The sequence below is a fragment of the Mesocricetus auratus genome, unplaced genomic scaffold, assembly GCF_017639785.1.
Source record: "Mesocricetus auratus isolate SY011 unplaced genomic scaffold, BCM_Maur_2.0 Super-Scaffold_100014, whole genome shotgun sequence".
NCBI classification, from domain to species: Eukaryota; Metazoa; Chordata; class Mammalia; order Rodentia; family Cricetidae; genus Mesocricetus; species Mesocricetus auratus.
In genome coordinates this window covers 35,990,355-36,010,401 of record NW_024429197.1, presented here as the reverse complement: position 1 = coordinate 36,010,401, position 20,047 = coordinate 35,990,355, and the positions used below count along the sequence as shown (strand labels likewise).

Here is a 20,047-nt window from a genome sequence, read left to right as displayed (position 1 = left end):
TATTTGTCTCAGTTACTGGAAATCTCTGAGAGAAGAAAAATTCTACTTTCTGACTCCAGAAACCTGATAAATCAGCAGCAGAAATTCAGCAATACAAATATAGAGTGGTGGTCCCTAAGTGTACTACCAACACTTCCTTGAATTTTATTCTAAGACTGAAGTGTGGGAATGGGCTTCTCATTGGTCCAATTGAGAAGCCTGTGGCAGAAGTAAATCTCATTGGCCCCTGTACAACAGCCACTGAATAAATGGCATCATAACACTTAGATTCTGTCTTGAAACCTCTTTATGGAAGAGTGTACCAGTGTAGTTCCTGGGAGACAAGTTAATGGCTCGTCTAAGCTGAAGTGCCTACTGAGCTCACAGGCTCTTGTTTACGACTGCTCTAGCTCCAGAACACTGGTTTTGCATTAAGTTCAGTCCAGTTCAATGAAAATGGTGCCATGCCCATCAAGAACCTGAGTTTTCATATCCAGAGCTGAGAGTCAAGACAGGTACAGAAACCAGAGATGGCAAGATGACTCAACAGTGTAGGAACTTTCTGCCAAAACCTGATTTCAATCTCTCTGGCCCACATAGTAGAAGGTTGACATTTGACCCTCGTGTGTACTCCATGACATGTACACACATATGAGCACAAACTAAATAAGATGTAATAAATGTTTGAAAATGCTGAGCCAAAGTATTATGGCTGTGTCTAACTTTCGTCTTTCTTCTCTCTGCAGTCCAGACCTTTTAGCCCACCCATTCACTCTTCCAGCCCTCCTCCGATAGCACCCTTAGCACGGGCTGAAAGCACTTCCTCAATATCGTCGACTAACTCCTTGAGTGCAGCTACCACTCCCACCGTTGGTAAACTGACCTCTCTTTTCATGTGTCTGTGGCTGTTGATTGGCTATCCTTTATGAGCTGAGCTCCCTGGGCCCTGTTTCTAGTCACATCTTTTTTGTTGTGTGTTTGCTACAATCACCTGTTTCTTCTCTTGAAAGCACTTTCTCGGTTAAGGAGGCCAGTGCTTTAGCAGCACAAATTAACAATCGACGAGTGTGGAAGTACACATGTTTTGTAGGGATCTTCTTACATTGTCCCATGCAGCATGATTTACAAAAGAAGTCACCAAGGGAGGTACTAATACTTGGATATTTCTTGTAACAAAAAGCATTCTCCTTTGAAACAAGATGTTTAGATCAGAAATATTTTTTTTAAGTCTTGGAATGTTCGTTGTCTTGAAACTTTCGATTCTTCGTCATTTTTGGTTGTTTGAGGCTGACGAATATAGGCATTGGCATTGAGATACTTGGGACATTTTTTTGAACACTTTTCCCTAGCGGTCTGTTTTCCCTGGAGGAGAAAAAGCAATCATTTTCAGCAGATGTCCCTGTACTGTCCATATACACTGTGATGAAAGTGAAGGGTTGAGAATGACCATTCAGAGGTGGCTCGCCACCATCACCATGCTCAACCCCTGCCTCTCTCCTTTCCTGCATGCTGCCTGACCTGCAGCCTTCCCATCACACTTTCCCTGTCTGACCCCCCCCTTCTCTGCACTGCTCTCCTGTTCTTCCATGCTGTAAACCAGCCCACCCATTCCACACTGCTTGGGAGAATTGTTCATCCAGCTCAGTTTATTTCTGCTGTTGTTTATAGAGGAGCACACCACAGAATCACCCATTTGAGAAGTAGCTAGAAAAAGACAAAGGCTCTCCTAGAGAACAGCTGCCCATTTTCTCCAGAACAAGTGAAGGTGTGCCTCTCAGAACGACAAAGGGAATTCCAACTCTATCCTATATTCTTTACTTTAAACCATCCCCACACACACACACCCACACACATATAGGTTCAAATTTGGATTAAATGTAGCCACTTTTCTTATTTCATGTGAATTCCTTCCTTTTGGGTTTTAAGACAGTCACATGTACCTCCAGCTAAGTAATTTCATAACAGACAGATCTTTAACATTATTTTTATATTCTTTTTCTGTATCAATTAGAATAATTTGGGACTTCCTGATTTCCAGTGAATATTAGTATTAACTCATTCCTCTCTCATTCTTTGTTTTCATTACTGTTTTGTGATTTCTAGCCTTTTCTTTTCATCTTCTATCTCTCTTAATCTCCTTGATTTTTGTAGTCAGTTGCCCAAGTCCTTTCCTACTGTTAGGCTTTCCCAAGATCATTCATTCATTCCACACCTCCATTTGATGTGCTTTGTTGGGTGAAAAAGGAGGTAAGAATGAGTTGTCACTCAAAAGTGACCACACTCTACCTCAGATGGGCCACCCAGTGTGTTCTTTCAGCTCAAAAGCTGTGATTCACGCAGAAAACTGAACACACAGGGAATCTGAACTGTGTCCATGCTTTTGGACAGCATTTTCTATACTTTCTGCAGCAGAAATCTCCAATTACAACCAGCAACATTGATCCTCATTGGTCCTAGTGTGTGTTCTTTCAAGACAAACCACAGAGGGCTTGAAAAATGGAGCCATGTGGGAAGCTGGTCACAGTACTTCCTGCCCAGGAGCACCCTCACTGCTCAGTTAGGTTCCCTTGTTGTGGTTTGGGTTCATCTGCCCACTGAAGTCCTCACCACATGGTCTTTATTCTGGTCTGCTTCTGGTCACATGACAGCCACTTCTCAGCTGATGAATGACCAATGACCGGCCAGCCTCATGTGTTGCTTGTTGTCTCTAGTTTCCTCCAAACCTCTGCCTTGACTAAAGTGGCAACTCACTGTTAACAAGTGGATTGGGAGAGGTTGAAACTCACAGCAAGTTCCTAAAATTGGCGGCTGAAGAATCCCTTCCCACCGCCACAGTTTCCTGCCATTCCCTGTGTCCTTTGTGTTGTTCTTGGAGCAATTACATGAGAACTGATGAGCCAATGTCAAAGTCATACATGAACTAAGATCTTTAAAGCAAGCCTGTGCTACTTGTGGTAATGCACCCCACGAGGCTGAGGCAGAGTAAATCACAAGCCCTTGGGCTACATAGACCCTATCTCCAAAAATAAAATAGCAGCAAATAAAAAAAACCTCTCTACACAATAGTTCATATAAGGAACCACCCATAAAGAACTTTAAGTGTGACTATTTATATAAGAGTTGTGATTATAGAGTAGCAGTAGAAGTTTCCGTATGCTGTTACCCTCAAATAATGAAGACTTCTTACATAGCTGTATTTTTTAACTTAAGAATTCCTCGATTTTTAAAAATACCATTATTTTATCTATGACAAAAGGCTTCCAGATGTGTCAGGATACAGCTTTTTTTTAACTGTACTAACTATGATGCACCCCATTCTAGAAAACTGATAATATGAGAAGATGCACATCTAGAATGAAGGGAACACAGTGATGACTTTTGTGCTAGAGAATGCCCATAGGACCTGCACTATGTAATTCAGGGGAGGGAGAAATCTACTGATATTAATGGACTAAGGAAAGTGTTTGAAGTTATAAGAATCAGATGAGAGGTAGCGGAAGAGATAACGAAGCCTTATCTCTCCTTGAAAATCCCCCACTTTATTACTCGCTTATTATTTCAGTGACTGTGAGAAGTCTTGTGTTTGTTTGTTTGTTTGTTTGTTTAGATGATGACAAGACAGGCAGTTCTGCTTCCCTGTTAGTTATAATCCTTCCTGGTATTGTGCATTCTTATTTGCATCGTTAATGTGGCAGGAATCTGTAACAAGTGAAAAGTAACCATCTATCCATGACAACTTGTCAGATCGACTCTGATGTTTCCTTTGGTCCATAACTTGCTCCAATGTGAGGAGCAATCCAAATTCTATAAATTTTCTGGGGGAAATTATATTCATACCTACTTACTCTGCATAGAACCAAAGGATGTTATATTTTGTAAAACATCTGTATCTATTATGCCCATTCAATGAAACAGGATTTCCACTAAATCATTCCACTTCCAAGGAAACTGTAAGTGCCATTAAATATTGACAAATAACACCCTAGAACCTGGGGCTGGAGAGATGGATAAGTAGTTAAGAGCACTGACTAGATTTGATTTCCAGTATCTGCATGGCAGTTCATAACCATTTATAAATCTAGTTCCAGAGAATCCAATGCCCTCTTCTAGCCTTTGAGCTCACCAGAATATATGTGCACAGACATACAGGCAAGCAAAACACCATACATATAAAATATATTAATTAACTAGTTGGTTTATTTATTTAAAAAGTACTTGCTGCTCTTTCAGAGAGCACAAGTTTAGTTCTAAGCAAACCTAATTCATCAGATGGTACACAACTTTAATATCAACTCCAGGAAAACTAGTGCCCTCTTCCAGCCTCCTTGGGCACAGATGTGCACCCCACACACACACACATACACACGCAGAGTCACACACTGATGGGGGATAGCCTTCATGTCCAGTTTATACAGCATACAGTCAAACAGTTCAGGCAAGCGCAGTTTCTTGCCCAAATGACTAGTCTCACCAGGTCGAAGGCAAGCTCCATAACGAGTTTCTTCGATGTCCATCTTGAGGTAGAGAGCCTGCCAGAAGGAGACACCATGTAGCTGCCAAAGGAGTAACAGGTTCAGACATTCTCCAGTAAGGCAAGACCATGTGGAAATACATAAATGTATAGGTTAATAGCATTAATAATTAAGACAGAGCTATCCAATAGGAATCCCTAGCCCGTGTGTTTACTTGGGGCTAAAGTGGCAGAGGGACCTGGCAGGTAAGAAAACTCCAGCAACAACACACAAACAAGCACATACATGCACACACACACACACACACACACACACACACACACACTCATATACATACTCACATATGCACACACTTTTTTCTCCATAAATCTTAGAACCAAAGAATTGAAACAGAAAAATTTCATTGTCGTATACCCTAAGTCTAGGCATCAAGTTATTAGAATGAGTTCCAAAAGCATCAGTGTTTTTTATCCTAATTTCTGTCCTTAACATCTCTACAGCAAAGACAGGTTTCTCTATTACTGATTTTATTTGATTATCTATTAAGATTGTAATAACACCTTTGAAACCTATAGCATTGTTTTTTAATCACATAGAGTAAAAACACAGTTCCTTGTATTTGTTGTTTGGTGAGGATAGTGGGTAAATATCTGAAATAGTTGAGGTTCAGTGTCTCAGCTCATAAAACTGTGGCCAGTTTCCAAAAATAAACATCTAGCCACAGTAGAACCATGGTCAAAGATACCAGTATGATAACATTGTTCACAACCAGTAATCTTTAACTATCAAGTTAATTAAAAGATCACAACACATGCAAGAACCCTAGATTTATACTGCTGTTTGTGGTCACATTAAAAGCTAATTCCTTTCTTCCTGGGGGAATATATGTGCTAGGTGATCTTGCTGAGTTGTCAGGGCTATGCTGGGGTTCTTGTGCTGGTCCCTTGAGAACTGCATTGGAGTGAAGTATTCTCGAATGAGAAAAGCTGTGCCTTTCATGGCTCCCTGAGATGGTGGGAACTAACTCCTTTCCTGAAGTCGACTCCCACCACATTGACAGATGCTACACCCTGACTTTTGTTTTTTAGTTCAGTTAGTCTAGATCCTCATAGAATCATCTCAGTTATGTTCATCACTTTTCATACCTTCATCTTAATCCCAATGTCTCAAATCCTTTTCTTTTTTCCATGAAAATCATTCCTGCCTCAACCGGTAAACTGTGCTTCTTGGTTTCATTTGGAATTTGTATTTGTGTTTTTGTTTTCCATTCGTTTATGTTTCTTTGGTTTGTAGTGTCAGAAGATGATGTTTTTTATGACAAACTGCCCTCGTTTGAAAGGCGCTGTGACACGCCTGCAGGTATGGTGCTAGCTGAGTGATACATAGATACTTAGACTTTCCAAATCCAAACCATTTTCCATCTGAATGCTAGAAGCTTCGTGGACATGCTCCCCACCTCATGAGTCCCAGTGCCTCTCAGATGCGCCCTGTCCATGTACTGTCCATCGTGGAACTCGTGCCACTGAACCAATTTTAAGTGGACATATTGTAAAACAGCAGGTTGCATGACAGTTTCTCAGAGAAAAGGTTCAAACCAGGTGAGATGCCATTGTTGATTGACTTGCAGAGGAAGAAATAATTTATGTACTCAGTCTGTTGACTTTTTTCCAATTTACACCTTGTTGAAGCACCATTGGAAATCTCTCTTCTCTTTAGTACTGAAGTAAAGGGTGTGTTGTGACTGGATGCCTAAGGTGATTCCAGCAGAGGGATGGGAGATCTTTGACATCGTCTGTGAACTTTAAATTGATATGCAATGCTGTTGTCATTGAAAAGCTAAGTGGATGTTGCATAGAAACCTCAACCCCAGGTTGTACCAACAAGCAAGGGGATGACATTGATGACAAAAAGGATGCAGCAGTTGCTGAATGGCAGTATTGCCCAAATTAATGCAGTTGAAATGTGCTAACACCCCTGCATGGCCAGGAAGACATCTGCTCTATGCATACAAGTGCCTAGCCTCAAGCTACCTACACGCGTGTCCATCCCTTCAGTCTCCATAGCTTTGATTCTGCCTTGTTTGCTCAATTAAAACAAAAACAAAACAAAAAATCTCTCAACTACCAGCCTTCCCTCCCTCCTGCACGCTCACGGCATGCAGTGCCTCCACCCTTCCCCGTAGTGAGATTAATTACCTGCTCTGTAACTCACATCGTGTCCTTCTCTCTCCCTCTCCTTAACCTTCCCCATCCCGCTTCACCTCCTGGCCAAACAGAGAATGAACAGCCTTCCCTCGTTTGGTTTGACAGAGGAAAGTTTTACTTGACTTTTGAAGGTAAGTAGAGCATAGCCTACCAGATTCTAATTTCTAGTCTCCTCTTCCTGTGTTGTTTTTATTCCCATTGAAAAATTCCCAGCTTCCTCAAAATTTCTGGTCTTGCTTTCTCCATTAAAAATGCTATGGCTACTTGGAAAGTATCAAGTACTAAAGAAAGCATTTCCTGAATTTGGTTGGTATGCGTTCTTCAATTTTTCATATTGAACAAACTAAAGCTGATTTGCAGTTAACATTGGTTACTTAATTAACAGTGGCCAATTAAAAGCAGAACCAAATGGAACCTTCTTTGGCTAAGGAACTTGACTCTGTCAACCAGGCTCTTGCCTAATCCTTTTGCAAGTGTGTATGTGGCAAATTTGAGTGTGTTTGAGGTTGGGATTACATTTAGCCTAATTTAGAAAACCTGACATTCCACATAAAGAATCCAGTGGCGTAAACTGTAAATGTGTGTGCCTGCATGTGTGAATGGTCCATGGCGGATCAGAAAAACAGGAGTTGGGACAAGGAGCATTAAAGGAAGGTTTGGTCCTCATCCCTGGAAACTGCAACTGTAACGACTGCAGTAAGGTGGGCAAAGACTGTTGAGCGTGCCATTCACGAAGGTTACACTCTCTATTAAGGCTTAGCACTCTCCTGTTCTGTGTTTAACATCTATCTCATCTTCACAGGCCACACAATTAAATGGCACACTTAAACTACCAAGTGGGCGGGGGGGGGGGACATTGAATACTTTACCTAATTATTCAGCCATTTTATGCATAGAGATTTATCATATAAGGTCCTACATTGTAAAAATTTAAATAGTCAAATTTATTCCAGGGTCAAAAGCTGGTAAAATATATTTTTTCTCCCTAGAATTAAATATCAGTGTTGAACTTGTCTTTGTGTCTCATAACAACAGGAACTTGAATGTGTGTTTTAAAAATCAGAATGGCTAAAATATATGAACAGTATGAAATACACCAGCAAAATTCACCCAATAATGAGTTAGCCTTATAAGATGGAAGTCCTTAACACTTGTACAGGTGCCAGAAACATGGTCTGACCTCAAACCTTTCAGATGTCCTGAAGTCTTCTCCCAGTGTGACCCCAAAACAGGTGCTAGGTGATTTTCCTGGAAGGATGCCTTTTTTCCATGTGACTTTATCTCCTGGGGGCATCGGTTTTGTAATAAGAAAGATGCTAGGCCCACAGGCTTTTGACCACCAAAATTTTCTCTTCGATCAGCTGAAATGAAAGGGCCCAGGTGATACCGCTGGGCCACTGCACTCCTGTAACCCCAGCATGCCGAGCCTGATGCACCTGAAGCCAGTCAGGGCTAGTAGCAAACTCCATGCTGGAGAGAACCTGTCCAAAATCATCCAAACGAAAATCATCCAGACATCTTCTTACTGATGGGTCCATCAGTAAAGCAACAGACACAGCTGCTTCGGGATGGTTGGAAGTCCTAAAGCACAGCAGGAACCTGTATCTGCCAAGGCTTGAACTCTGGTCCAACTCAGCCGAGTAGCAAAGTCTACTATATAAGCCAGGAAATTAACTAATGTAATAGAGCATCATATGTATGGTTGGTGTGAGGTGTTTTCGCCTAGGGAAACCTGAAAAGATTGCAAAAGCTGTTTTCCATGGTCATGATAGAATGATGCAGAAATGACTGCATTGTATAGTACCTTGAGAATATGGCCTCACCTGAATGTTTATGCTCCAAAAGGACAGCCAAGCAACACATCCTGTTGAATAGCATTTTAACGGATTCTCTAGGACACTCATGTTTATCCACATTTATCCTTACTAATTGCAATTTTCTTCAATGCTTCATCCAGAGATCTGAAGAACATGAAAGTTCTCATGTCAAAATTGTCACTTGTTCTAAGTAGCTTTTTATTTGTTTACTGACTTCTGAATAATGTTTTTGTAGTGTTTAAAACTTCATTGTTCATTATTCATTCTTAATAACAATTAGGACCCTATAGTCAGTCAGTCAGCATTTGAGTCATTGACCAGTTCATCAAGTAACTAATGAACAAATGAACATCCACATGTACATGAGTACACACACACACACACACACACAGAGTATGCCTGCCTTCAGCCATGACTATCCTCAAATAGAAGGGAATGATATTTCCATGACAAATCACTGTACCTAATAGATATTTTAATTCTGTAGTGCCTATAATGTCAAGATGTTTCCAAAACTGTACTGCCTCTCTCCTTGGGTGACTTTTTAAACTATAAAATCATCTTTGCATCTGGTGGTGAAAATCAAACAACATGCTCCCTTGCTACCACGAGTTTCCTTGTGTCTCACATCATCCTGGTCACCTATGTCACACTATCCTCTGTGACCCTGCACACTGCTCTTCCTCCTGTTGGCATGTCACTGTTAGCACCCCTTCCCTACATTTTCAGCCTCTCTGCTGAACTCACACTCGTTTCCCTAACTGAACCCCAGCTCTCTCCAAGGACCAGCATTTCTCGGAAGCAGTCCCCACAGAATATTCTTCCCTTTCCTGTGGCCATGTGCTGTGAGAATGGGAGCCAGTTTTAAATTCTCACAGTTCGGCTTTGTCAAAGCCTCCTGGCTGTAGACAGCGGTCATTGATCGTCTAGCTCAGTGCTCCACTGGATTCCATCCTTACCGCTACTGACCACTGACCTCCAGCCTCCCTCTGCATTTGTCTGTAGACTTGAAGCACCATTCTCAAGCATCATGTCTAACAGGTTCTATGGAGATGGCCCATCCAACACATGGTCTCCAGGGCCTCTCCAGCTGCCTCAGCCCCAACTTGATTCCTCTGCTCTACTCAGCAGCAGTACCTTGGAAACGGTGCCTACAGACAGGGTTCCATTTAGCTATTTCATAACTAAAACTTGTCATGTATCTTATATACTAGAAACAATGTTACATGATGAATCTCTCATTCAAGAACATCTATTGGATACTTGCTGACCACTCCACACTCACAAAGGAAACAAAATTATCCCTGTTGCCACAGAGTTTACATTCTAGTATTCAGGGTTAAAAACAGGGAAATAAGTAACATATATAATATGGAGGGGGAAATGAGTTCTATAAGTATAATAGAACATAGTGGAGGCTGAAACGTATTGGAGAAGAGAGGCAATAAATAGCAAATACAGTAACACATGAGCACTCATTGTGCATAAGTAAACCAGTTGTCTGTCTTCTCATTTCAACTACACAAGTCACTGTGGAGAAAATGAGATTTGGAAACAGCTTTGCAGAGCCTCACGGCCGGGCAGAGTAGGGGTTAAAACCATGTGGGAGACACCCTGCCCGACATCCTCAGCCTATTCTACACAGAGTCTCATCTTTAGGACAGAGTTTTCTCTCACCCCCAGCCCTCCAACTCTGTCATCCCCAGACACAGCTTGTCTATGCCTCACTGAAACCTCCTCTCCCACCATCCCACTCTGACTGCATGCGACAGCCTGGTCCTCCATTCAGGTTCCTTTCTGTCTCCTGATTAGACCCCAGAGAGTAAAAATGTTTCTGAAAAGATCTTGATCATCTCTGGGATAAAAGACTTCCTCTTCTCTCTAGACTTATATTGACTCTATGAAAAAGGACTCTTAAGTGTCTGAACAATGTAAGCAAGCTTTTTCATGTCCCTAATTGAACACTAGTAAGTCAAAATTACATATAGAAACACTCACCCCTCCTTCCATCCCTCCCTCCCTCCCTTTCTGTCTCCTGTTTGTCTGTCTTGCCTCTCTCTCTGTGTATGTTTTTCTGTTTCTCGGTCTTTGTCTCTTTCTTTCTCTCTCTGTCTCTGTCTTTCTTTGTCTCTCTCTTTCTCATGTCTGTCTCTCTCTCTCTTTGTCTGTTTATCTCTCTCCCCTCTCTGTATCTGTCTCTCTGTATCTGTTTCTCTGTATCTGTCTCTCTGTATCTGTCTCTGTCTCTCTCTGTCTCTCTGTCTCTGTCTCTCTGTCTCTCTCTCTCTCTCTGTGTGTGTGTGTGTGTGTGTGTGTGTGTGATCTGTCACTGAGCAACACCCCAACTTCATTCACTTTTATTTACCCTGGTTTGTAATAAAAACCTGTAAGAGTTTGGAAAGGCTAATTAACTCACTTGGAAGTCATTAAAGAAAGGAAAATAGAAAGGTATGGACAGTTTTCTGGGAAGCAATTGCCTTGCTTAATTCCTAGTGTTCTCCAATGGGAGGGAGGGCCTCTGATTGTAACACTTAACTCAGGTCCTTTTCCATCAATAACGAATTAAGATTAATGAGGACTTACTCTGAAAAACTCACAGTGTTAAACTATCCAGGACAGCAAACAATGCAGGATCATAAAAAGTAGCAATTCAAGTCAGTCTTAATTCAACATAAAAGCGTAATCCTTGCCCTTCTGAGATTGTATGTGTTGACTGTGATGTGCATATGAATTATGCAACCCTTTCGATTAATAATGGAAGCTCACAATGCTTTTTTTCTTTGTTTTAAAAGATTAAAGTGCAATTAAAATCTTTAAAATGTGCTACTGGGGAAATATGCAGAGAATTTAGTTCCCATTTTTTCTTCATAGTAAACCAGTTACCTGGCTCTGGCCCCTCAGAATGAGTGTTTGGAAATTTGCTTGGTTTCCTGCTCTTTGAAGATATCACCCTACCCCACTCACGTTTACTGTAACACACACATGCTGCAGACAGAATGGGTGGTCAGCAGAGTGTGTCCTAGTCATCCCAAATGTATATGAGGGCTCCTAGGCAGGACATGAATGTCCAGAACTCAGATGAGAATCTCTCTGATTAAATAGCTGTGAAAAAGCTTAGTGAATGGTGGCTTCTGTACCAGGCAGGGCATATCTGGATAGTGAAGTAGTAAATTGTTTATTAACAATTGTTATTATTATTATTATTATTACCATTATAATCCTCCTCATCATCATCATCATATCTAGGTACTAACTATCTTTCCCAGCAATGGGGCTGCAAGATTTCATGGATAACTCCATATCACAGTTGACTTCTGAGCTAACACTCCAATACCAAGGCTCAGGTTGTTCACGACACCACCCACAGTGGTAGGTACTCTTACTAGTCACATCTCTGACAGTGATCAGAGGTACAGAAATTTGGGTAACTTCCTCAAGATAATACAAAGCCAGGAATTAAATCCTTTCTAAGGGAATTATTGTAAAGTCATAAAAATGATATTTCCAATCACTACAGTATTCAAATCTGTTGTGCCCTGCAAGACCTCCTGATCTTGAGAATCTAATGTCACATAGTCTTTGTTTTATAAACTTCAGAATGCAAAGGATGACAGTTACCAGGATGATAATTAAGAAAACCAGACATAATCAACTTTCTTTTGTTAAAGCACGATATCACCTGAAAATTTTCATTATTGAGACTATGAGATAACATTCAAACTGGATAAGAAGAATTAAGAGAAGTGATTGTATTCTGGTATTTTTCTTCCCTCTAATGTGATCTGTGAATTCTTTGGTGGTGACTAAGCCAGGATCTCCTTGTGTCTCCACCAGATTTTGTCCATGTGTATTTTCCTCCTTTTAGGACCATGATGGTCCCAAGTATAGGTCCCAGAACTGTGTCGCACTCAAAAGAAATTGGGCAAACTGGAAATGTGCCAAAAGCAAAGAGGACCCCTGCTTCACTAAAGATTGAATCTTTTATTCCTCAGAGAGGAGATGAACCCTGATTGTGCATCATACTTGTCTGGGTGCAGAAGCAAACTGTAGAACAGGAAGAGCATGAATCCATAAGCCCCAGAAGAAGGATCACTTCATGGAGACAACTTTGAAAACTGAAACTTGAGTTAAACACATCCCTAGAACAGAAAGAAGGAAACAGCCTATGATTAATAGATCAAAAAAGCTAGAGATTCACTAACTTGCTCCTTCCCTTGGTGGGTACAACTCTTCCGTGACTCCTCTTGGATATAAGTTCCTGTTTTGGAATTATGACAATCAAGAAAAATGGTGTCTGCTTTCTAGAAATGCACAAACAACAGGAATGCAACACTTCCCATAAGCCATGCTTGTAGAAAATACATGCGGCAACTGCAAAACTCCAGAAAAGAACAGGGGTTAGCTGAGAAGAATCTAGACATCTTGAGGGGAAAAAGGGGGGACTTGCCCCAGATGACATTAAAGAACCAGGATTCAGAAAGCTAAGTGTTCTAGTTTGAAAGAGTAACTTGAACAGAGGCAGGATGAGGAACATCTTGCATGTACTCAGTGATGATAAACCCTGGGCAAACAAGGAATGTTAAAGGAGATGGGCAAATAAATCAAGACCATATTCTAAAGTGCTTTACATGCTTGGAGGAGGAATTTGAAGTATGATCCCTGTGCACAGTGAATTTTAAGAACTTTTTGAGGGAAGAGGTGGTCTGAGCATCTTTGATATTTAGAGTTAGAATTAGGGAGAAGCTAGGTAGACAGTCCAGGAAACAGGAATGAACTGGCCTGATACTACTGTCAAGATCTCGAAAACACCTTTAAGCAGGAACGTTCTGTACCTAATAGGATGGGGCAAGGAGAGAAGTCTACCTCCACCTTCAAGCATAAGGAGCCACTGACAGCCACACCCCTGGCCCTGCACAGTCTCATTTGTTCTCAGAAGCTAAGCAGGGTCTGTCCCATTTAGTACTTGGATGGGAGATCCAGGGAGAAGTTGGTTGTTAATCAGAAGGAAGAAAAAGACTGAGGTTCCTGTGCAGCATCCAAGAGGAAATGGATTGTGAAACTGGGGGCAAGACGGCGGGCAGTGGTGGCACACACCTTTCTTTAATCTCAGCACGAGGGGGGGCCAGAAGCAGACGGATCTCTGGGTGTTCAAGGCTAGCCTGGTCTACAGAGCAAGCTCCAGGATAGGCTCCAAAGCTTCACAGAGAAAACCTGTCTCAGCCACCCACCCCCAAAAATAAACCCACCTGGACAGTCTGCTAAGAGTGAAGGGCTCAGCATCCATAGACAGAAAGGTTTGGCCTTGGGGATTGCCTGCACTCGGCAGCCAAATGGAAGTTGCTCTGTTGCATTTTTATTTATTTTTTAAATCAGTGATTAATTTTGAATGGGTCATCCAACAGTTATGTTTTTGTAGAAACTATTAAATGTCCTAGATGCCTTGCTGTTGTCTCTGCTGTTTGACGTTCATACCTGTGGCAACATCTGTCAGATGAATGCAATGAAGTTCATACCTGTGGCAGTGCCAGTCGGATGAACACAGTGACGTTTACACCTGTGGCAGTGTCAGTCGGATGAACAGTGACGTTCATACCTGTGGTGATGTCTGTCAGAGGAATGCAGTGAAATTCTAAATGCAACAGCCTGACCACTAGAAAGGAAAACTGCAGGAAATGAACACCAGCTTCTCCATGGCTGTTACTGCAAATACAAGTTAACGGTTATTATGGGCTGTTTCTTTCTCTTCCTGCCTGCTGTCCATTAACACCTTTAGCACTCTCTTGAGTGTGTATCATTTTCTATTATATAATCTTACTTTATTTCTGCTCTTTCTCCCTTCTGACTCTCACACACAGAAACTCCAAGTCACGCATGAGACCAAAGTAATGTTTATATTTGTTTGCCCACATCAAATAAAAATGAACTGACTCACAGAAACTTTAAAAATAATTGAGTATTAAATTGTGTATTTCTTTTAGTGTAAAGAGTTCAGTTTTATATGATACTTCATTTTTCTTTTCCATGTAGCAGGAACTCTTGAGAAAAAAATAAGTTCCCTACATACCCAATAATAATCTTAAGAATATATGTCATGTAGAAGGACTTGGCTGTCCTAATAGGTTGTCCATATTACAGAGTTTGACTAACATACTCCTTAAGCTAGATTCAGCATGTAAATGTCTCCAGCTTGTTCACAATTATATCTGCAGGAGGAGTCAGGATTCTCTTAAATGTTTTGTGTGGGATCTCAAAATTGATTATACTGGATGCATATAGCTAAGATTTATCATGTTTTATAAATGGAATAGGGAGGTATCTAGTATGGAAAACAATGATCATATTTGTAGAACGTGGCTTCTGTCCTTTGCATTTGTTGTCAACATGATTACATCCGTGCTCATTCAGTCAGTGATTATTTCCTGAGTGCCTGCTATATGTACAGGTACTGTGAAAGCTATTGGGACACAGCAGTTATGAGAAAAGCATGTCCCTGCCATTGGAGCACACAGAAGTCAGACATCAAATGGACAGTGACACTAACATGTAGAAAATATTGTTATTAAGGAGATAGAGTGTTTGGAGGTGTCTGTCAGTATCCTAGCCTATTTCCTCCACTAACTTAAGAGGACAGTGGAGGAAATAGGAAGGACTTAAATCTAGGTAGTCATCTTTGCATACTATTAATTGTTGCTGAGTTAGCATTCTGATATGAGGTCATATGCCATATGTAGATGTTACTGTTACTGTAAGTTGGCTTTATCCTAGTTAGAAAGGAAAACCCCATTAATTTCTATCAGTGTACTCAGTGTGTGTGTGTGTGTGTGTGTGTGTATGTGTGCATGTGTGTATGTGTGTGTATACTATGTGTTAGGATCTGTAATAACCCTTCAGGGTTGGAGCCACGGCCTCAGCACTATGTGATATAACCTAAGCCTTGCATTCCTGAAAACTAAATAATAATGGCACCTTTCTTATGACACTGTGGTCAGGATGAAAGTCCAGCCATGGGTTGACTGTGATTGCAAAGCATTCAGTAAATACTGGCGTTTGCTATCATTGTCCAACCTTGCTTGGCCTCAGGAAGTTCCTAGCATTTCAGTCTTCTACATAAATCACCCCACAACACATTCTGTTCTGAGTTGCTACCTGGCTTCCCTTCCCATGAACAACATGCATTTTTTCCTTTGTTGCCTGTAGAGCAAGAAAGTGATTGGGCATATAATGTCACCTCCCTCAGCAGCCACCTCTACCAGAACCAGTTCTTAAAGTTGACTTGAGACTAATCGTCTCAAGATGGTGGTGTGCTCCTGTGTTAAAGCTACTGGGAGACATGCAAGAAAACTGCTTGCATCTTGCTAATTTGTAAATCAGGGCGTTTAGCAGATTTGACAAATAATTACCAACCTCTCCAAAAGAAAATGGAGGGTGAGAAATCAGAGGAAACCATTTGACTTTTCAATGGACCTGAACCTGCTTCAGAAAATAGTGGGCCAATAATAGATTTTATTTTTTTTTTTAGGAAGACTGACCACAGTTTAAGTTTTCGTATTTCCATAACAAAATAGTCTTTACAGAGGGGGCAGGGTATGCCTCGGCAAGCCTAGCATGTATGAGGCACAACACTACAAAACAAAGAGGGAGAAAAACCTTTTTTATGAACCTCTAGATACCCTAGAAAGGAGAAGTGACATAAATAATTGGAGAAGGTATAGTAGTATTATAAAGAGACATAGATACAGGAGAACCTCCCCTTTCAAATCCTGTCATGTATGTGGGCTTTAGATATAATTAATTAGCATTACCTTCAGACTAACTTCAGACTGTTGGTTATGAAAGGTCCTTACAGAAAGTAAAGTAAAACACGCATGTAATTATCCCATACATTAATTATTAACATTAACATTTTAAAATGTGGGAAAGACAATGATACCCCCAGGTATTGCACTAATTTCTTCATCAAGTCTGAGATATCTGTGACATGAGGCATTTTAAGTCAATGCTGTTAGCATCTCATCAACGAGGTTGCCATCATGCATATGGTAGTCACTTCTGCACTGACTGTCAGCAGCAGAGACACAGAGCAGAATTGTTTTCCTCTTCTGCTGTTCTGCTTAGGAGTCACCAGGACACAGGACACGTAGAAAGACCGGGACTGCTTTTCTTGTTGCCAGGCTATAGTTATAAAGACACTGTGCATCTTCACAGTTACGTTTCTTCATCTGCTGTTCAGCATGATGACAACAAGCTTTTGTTTTCCTTGAGGGCTGAGGAAGAAGCTTGAAAAATGCCTCTGATAACACACAAAGGTTACTCTGAGGAAGTCTGGCAGGGAGCAGGGCAGGGGGCATCTTTGAAGGATGTTCTGGTGAAGCTGTGTTTGTTGAGGGGCCAAGAAAAATATCTACTAGCAATGGTTCCTCCTATGCCTAGACTTTGCTTTTCTTGAATTGACTTACAACTTATTGCCAATGAAACTGGCCATTCAAACAGACTTTCAGGAAGTCCATCAGTTACAGGCAGCTCTCTTCCTCTTTCTCCTTTCACATGTGTCAGCCCCAATAGGAAAATAACTTTCAATAGTGCTCAGAACTGTCAGCATCCATTTTTGAACTGTAAGGAACCATGCAAGAAATAAGAATTAGAAATATAGAAACCTCAGTGTAAAATTCCCAAATAATTCCCATTGTGTTTATACTATGTCTCATGGATGCTCTAGAAAACTTAGAGAAGCAAACACGTGAAAAGTAAGATAATCTGTAATCTGATAACCACAGTCACCATTATCATTTTGCTACACTTCAGTTCTGATCCATGTGAGTGCATATCTGTGCATCCATGGCTTGCTTATGTTGTCAAATACTGTATAACTCTTGGCCCTCTCTTTCTAACATATCCTCTGGGCCATTACAAAGCACTTGAAAATAACTCACAGTTTGCTTTTTTGTGATCATTGTATTGATTTAAACACTTTACTTCTAAAATTAAAAGATAGCAAAAAGCACATACTAAAAATTTTACCCAAAAATCACACTTTTCAGAGATTAATACAGATAATATTTTAAAACTTTTGTTGGAAACTCTTGAAGAGAAACACCTTTCTGTACACAATCACACACACACACGTGCACCAGTGCTGCATCTACTTGACCCCACAAAGCCATCTAATGGAACATGCTCCACTGGTTCAACAGATTGTGAGATGCAAAATAAGCTTCCATATAGGCACGTATTTGTTTATTAACCAATGATAGCAGACAGTATCCAGGCCACTGTCTTCCACATACCCATTGGAAATCAAACCTAAGCTTCAGATGTCAGAATCGTGACTGGCATCTGCAATTTATTATTAATGCAGTGATTTGGTTTTGTTAAGTATACTTATCCTCTTGACTTTGTGTGGTTTTTTTAAACATAGTTTGCTTAATTTTACTATACATAAAAACTCCAAGGTTTTGTCTGCATTCATTTTTACAAGTTTATTTCTAAGATTCTGCAAAGAAAACAGCTTCCCTGAAAACCAGCCAGAAGTTTGTGAAAGTTAGTATTGTAATACCTGAGTATTATTCCATAACATGTATCAGTCAGCCTATTTGTCTCAGCTTTCAAAGTTATGGGATTTAAATTCCAAAGAAGGTGAACGGCCACATAATGAACTTGTCTTCTGCATAAATTAATTTTTCACATCCTTATTACATCAAAGTAGAACATTTTTTTCTTCTGCAAGCATTTTCAAGGGAAATAAAGCCCCAGTGTAGTAAAATTCAGTCAGACACATGAAGGGAAATTAATTTTAGTAACTCAACTGAAGAGACTATGAGAGAGGCTGGTAACTTCCATCTGTGGTCACACACCCACTTACAGGCAAAACTAGTGGGGACAAGTGTTCCGTGGGAGGCTCCGGCTTTTCTTTGGCTATCCATTACAAGATGTATTTTGTTAAAATGTTTCCAGAGTTATGGTTTTGATATTGAGGCAAATATTATGTAGATTTTAACCAAGTTGAATATACAATAAATAGCTCTGTAAACCTCATAGTAGCCTTTAAAGTGGCTACATTTAGTGACTACATCCACATCCACATCCATATAAGTCTAAGCCCCCCTACCCCTGCAAATGATAATACCCCCCGGCCCTCTTCACAATTAAAAATCATCTTTGTTTAGTTTGGTTGTTTAACTCTATAAGAATATTTTTTAATCTTCAGGAAATAGTGCGAAAGGAAAAGATCAATTAATCAATTAATATACAGTTAAATTTAGATTACCACCTAGAAATGCCCTAATGTTTGGAAAAGGGTTGTATGGTACTAAATGGCTGTTAGAAATGATATATGGGCCAGATTGTGATGACAAAAAAATATGTAAAATATAAAGTAAAATACGAATCATCATTTGTTGCAAAGTACAAGTCTCTGAGGGAATTAGAATTGTAAATTGTACATCTTTTAAGGTAAAAGGGTTCTCTGTAAATATTTATCCTATGTATCTCTTGTGTTTTCATGACCTTATTGATCAAATTCACAGGGATGATTGCAGCCTTCAAGATGTGGACACAGCAAGGTCAGAAAAGGGTAGTGGACGGTGGGAGGAGTCGGGGGACAGAAAGAGAGAGCTAAATTAGAGTCTTCCAGAGTTTGGCCTAACTGCTGAAGTGTTCGTGCTCTCTCATGAGCTATACCACAAGGCACACACTAGACAAAAGACAGTAAAGCCTCCATTTCTATCGCTATGCCATGATATAGCCCAACTCCCTGAGATCTCAGAACCCAACCACAGAAATGATTATAGCCCCCAGTTGGTTTTATTTTTACACATATTCATCTACTGAGTTAGTTTTTTCCCCCAAAACAACGATTGTTTGACTAGTTTATTTCACTGTTTTGGTTTGTTTTGTTTTGAATTTTGAGACAGGCTCAGTACGTAGCCAGGTTGTCCACAACTTGTCATCCTTTGGTGTCAGCCCCCTGAATGCTAGTGTTATAGGCACACGCCACCATGTCCAGATTGTCTGGTCATTTTTCAATCTTAATATATAGTAATCTCATATTTATTTTTGCTGTTTTTCCTCAGAAGTTCTAACTCAGTATCCCAAACTCTAAAAAATTCTTGAGCACATCAAAAAGCCTGTCTTATTCAGATTACCTCCATATTGTCTTAATTGCAATAATCATAAAAATAGCTAATTTGATGCTATTATGGACCACATACTACTCTCTACAAGATATAGCTTTTTTAATCCTCAGACTAGGCCTATGAAATGGTTATGATTGGATCATTACTGCCAAAAATAGTTTAGACAAGTATCAGAGAAAGAAACAATCCCAGTCTGGATGCCAACCCCCATTCATGCAGTGTCAACCCTCATTCTCCCAGTCACTACCCAGCATCATGGCTGAATGCCTGTCCTAATCGCTGTTCTAATCTACCCCCTTCATCACTGCCACCACCCCTAATAATTCTGATGATAAAAGCCTAGTCTGTATGCAGAGCTCTGGACCCCTCAGTAGAGAGTTCTTCCTCAGTAAACATTAACTGCTGATTCATGCTCAGGCATAGTGTGACTCATGTAATTGTCA

General features: G+C 40.5%; 1 protein-coding gene across 34 annotated transcripts in view; it reads left to right on the top strand.

The window, feature by feature from the left end:
- Sgip1 (SH3GL interacting endocytic adaptor 1) overlaps positions 1–20,047 on the top strand; it is a 182,980-nt gene that overhangs the window by 146,125 nt on the left and 16,808 nt on the right. For 13 of the 34 annotated variants that reach the window (XM_021228436.2, XM_021228437.2, XM_040757083.1 and 10 more), the window contains 3 exons: positions 726–852; positions 5,745–5,810; positions 6,727–6,786. The exons of 1 other annotated variant lie outside the window; for it this stretch is intronic. In XM_021228436.2, coding sequence (XP_021084095.1) covers positions 726–852; positions 5,745–5,810; positions 6,727–6,786 — 253 coding nt within the window. The remainder of the gene's footprint in view (positions 1–725; positions 853–5,744; positions 5,811–6,726; positions 6,787–20,047) is intronic. 20 more of the 34 variants (XM_013114925.3, XM_021228441.2, XM_013114928.3 and 17 more) reach the window with 4 other exon arrangements.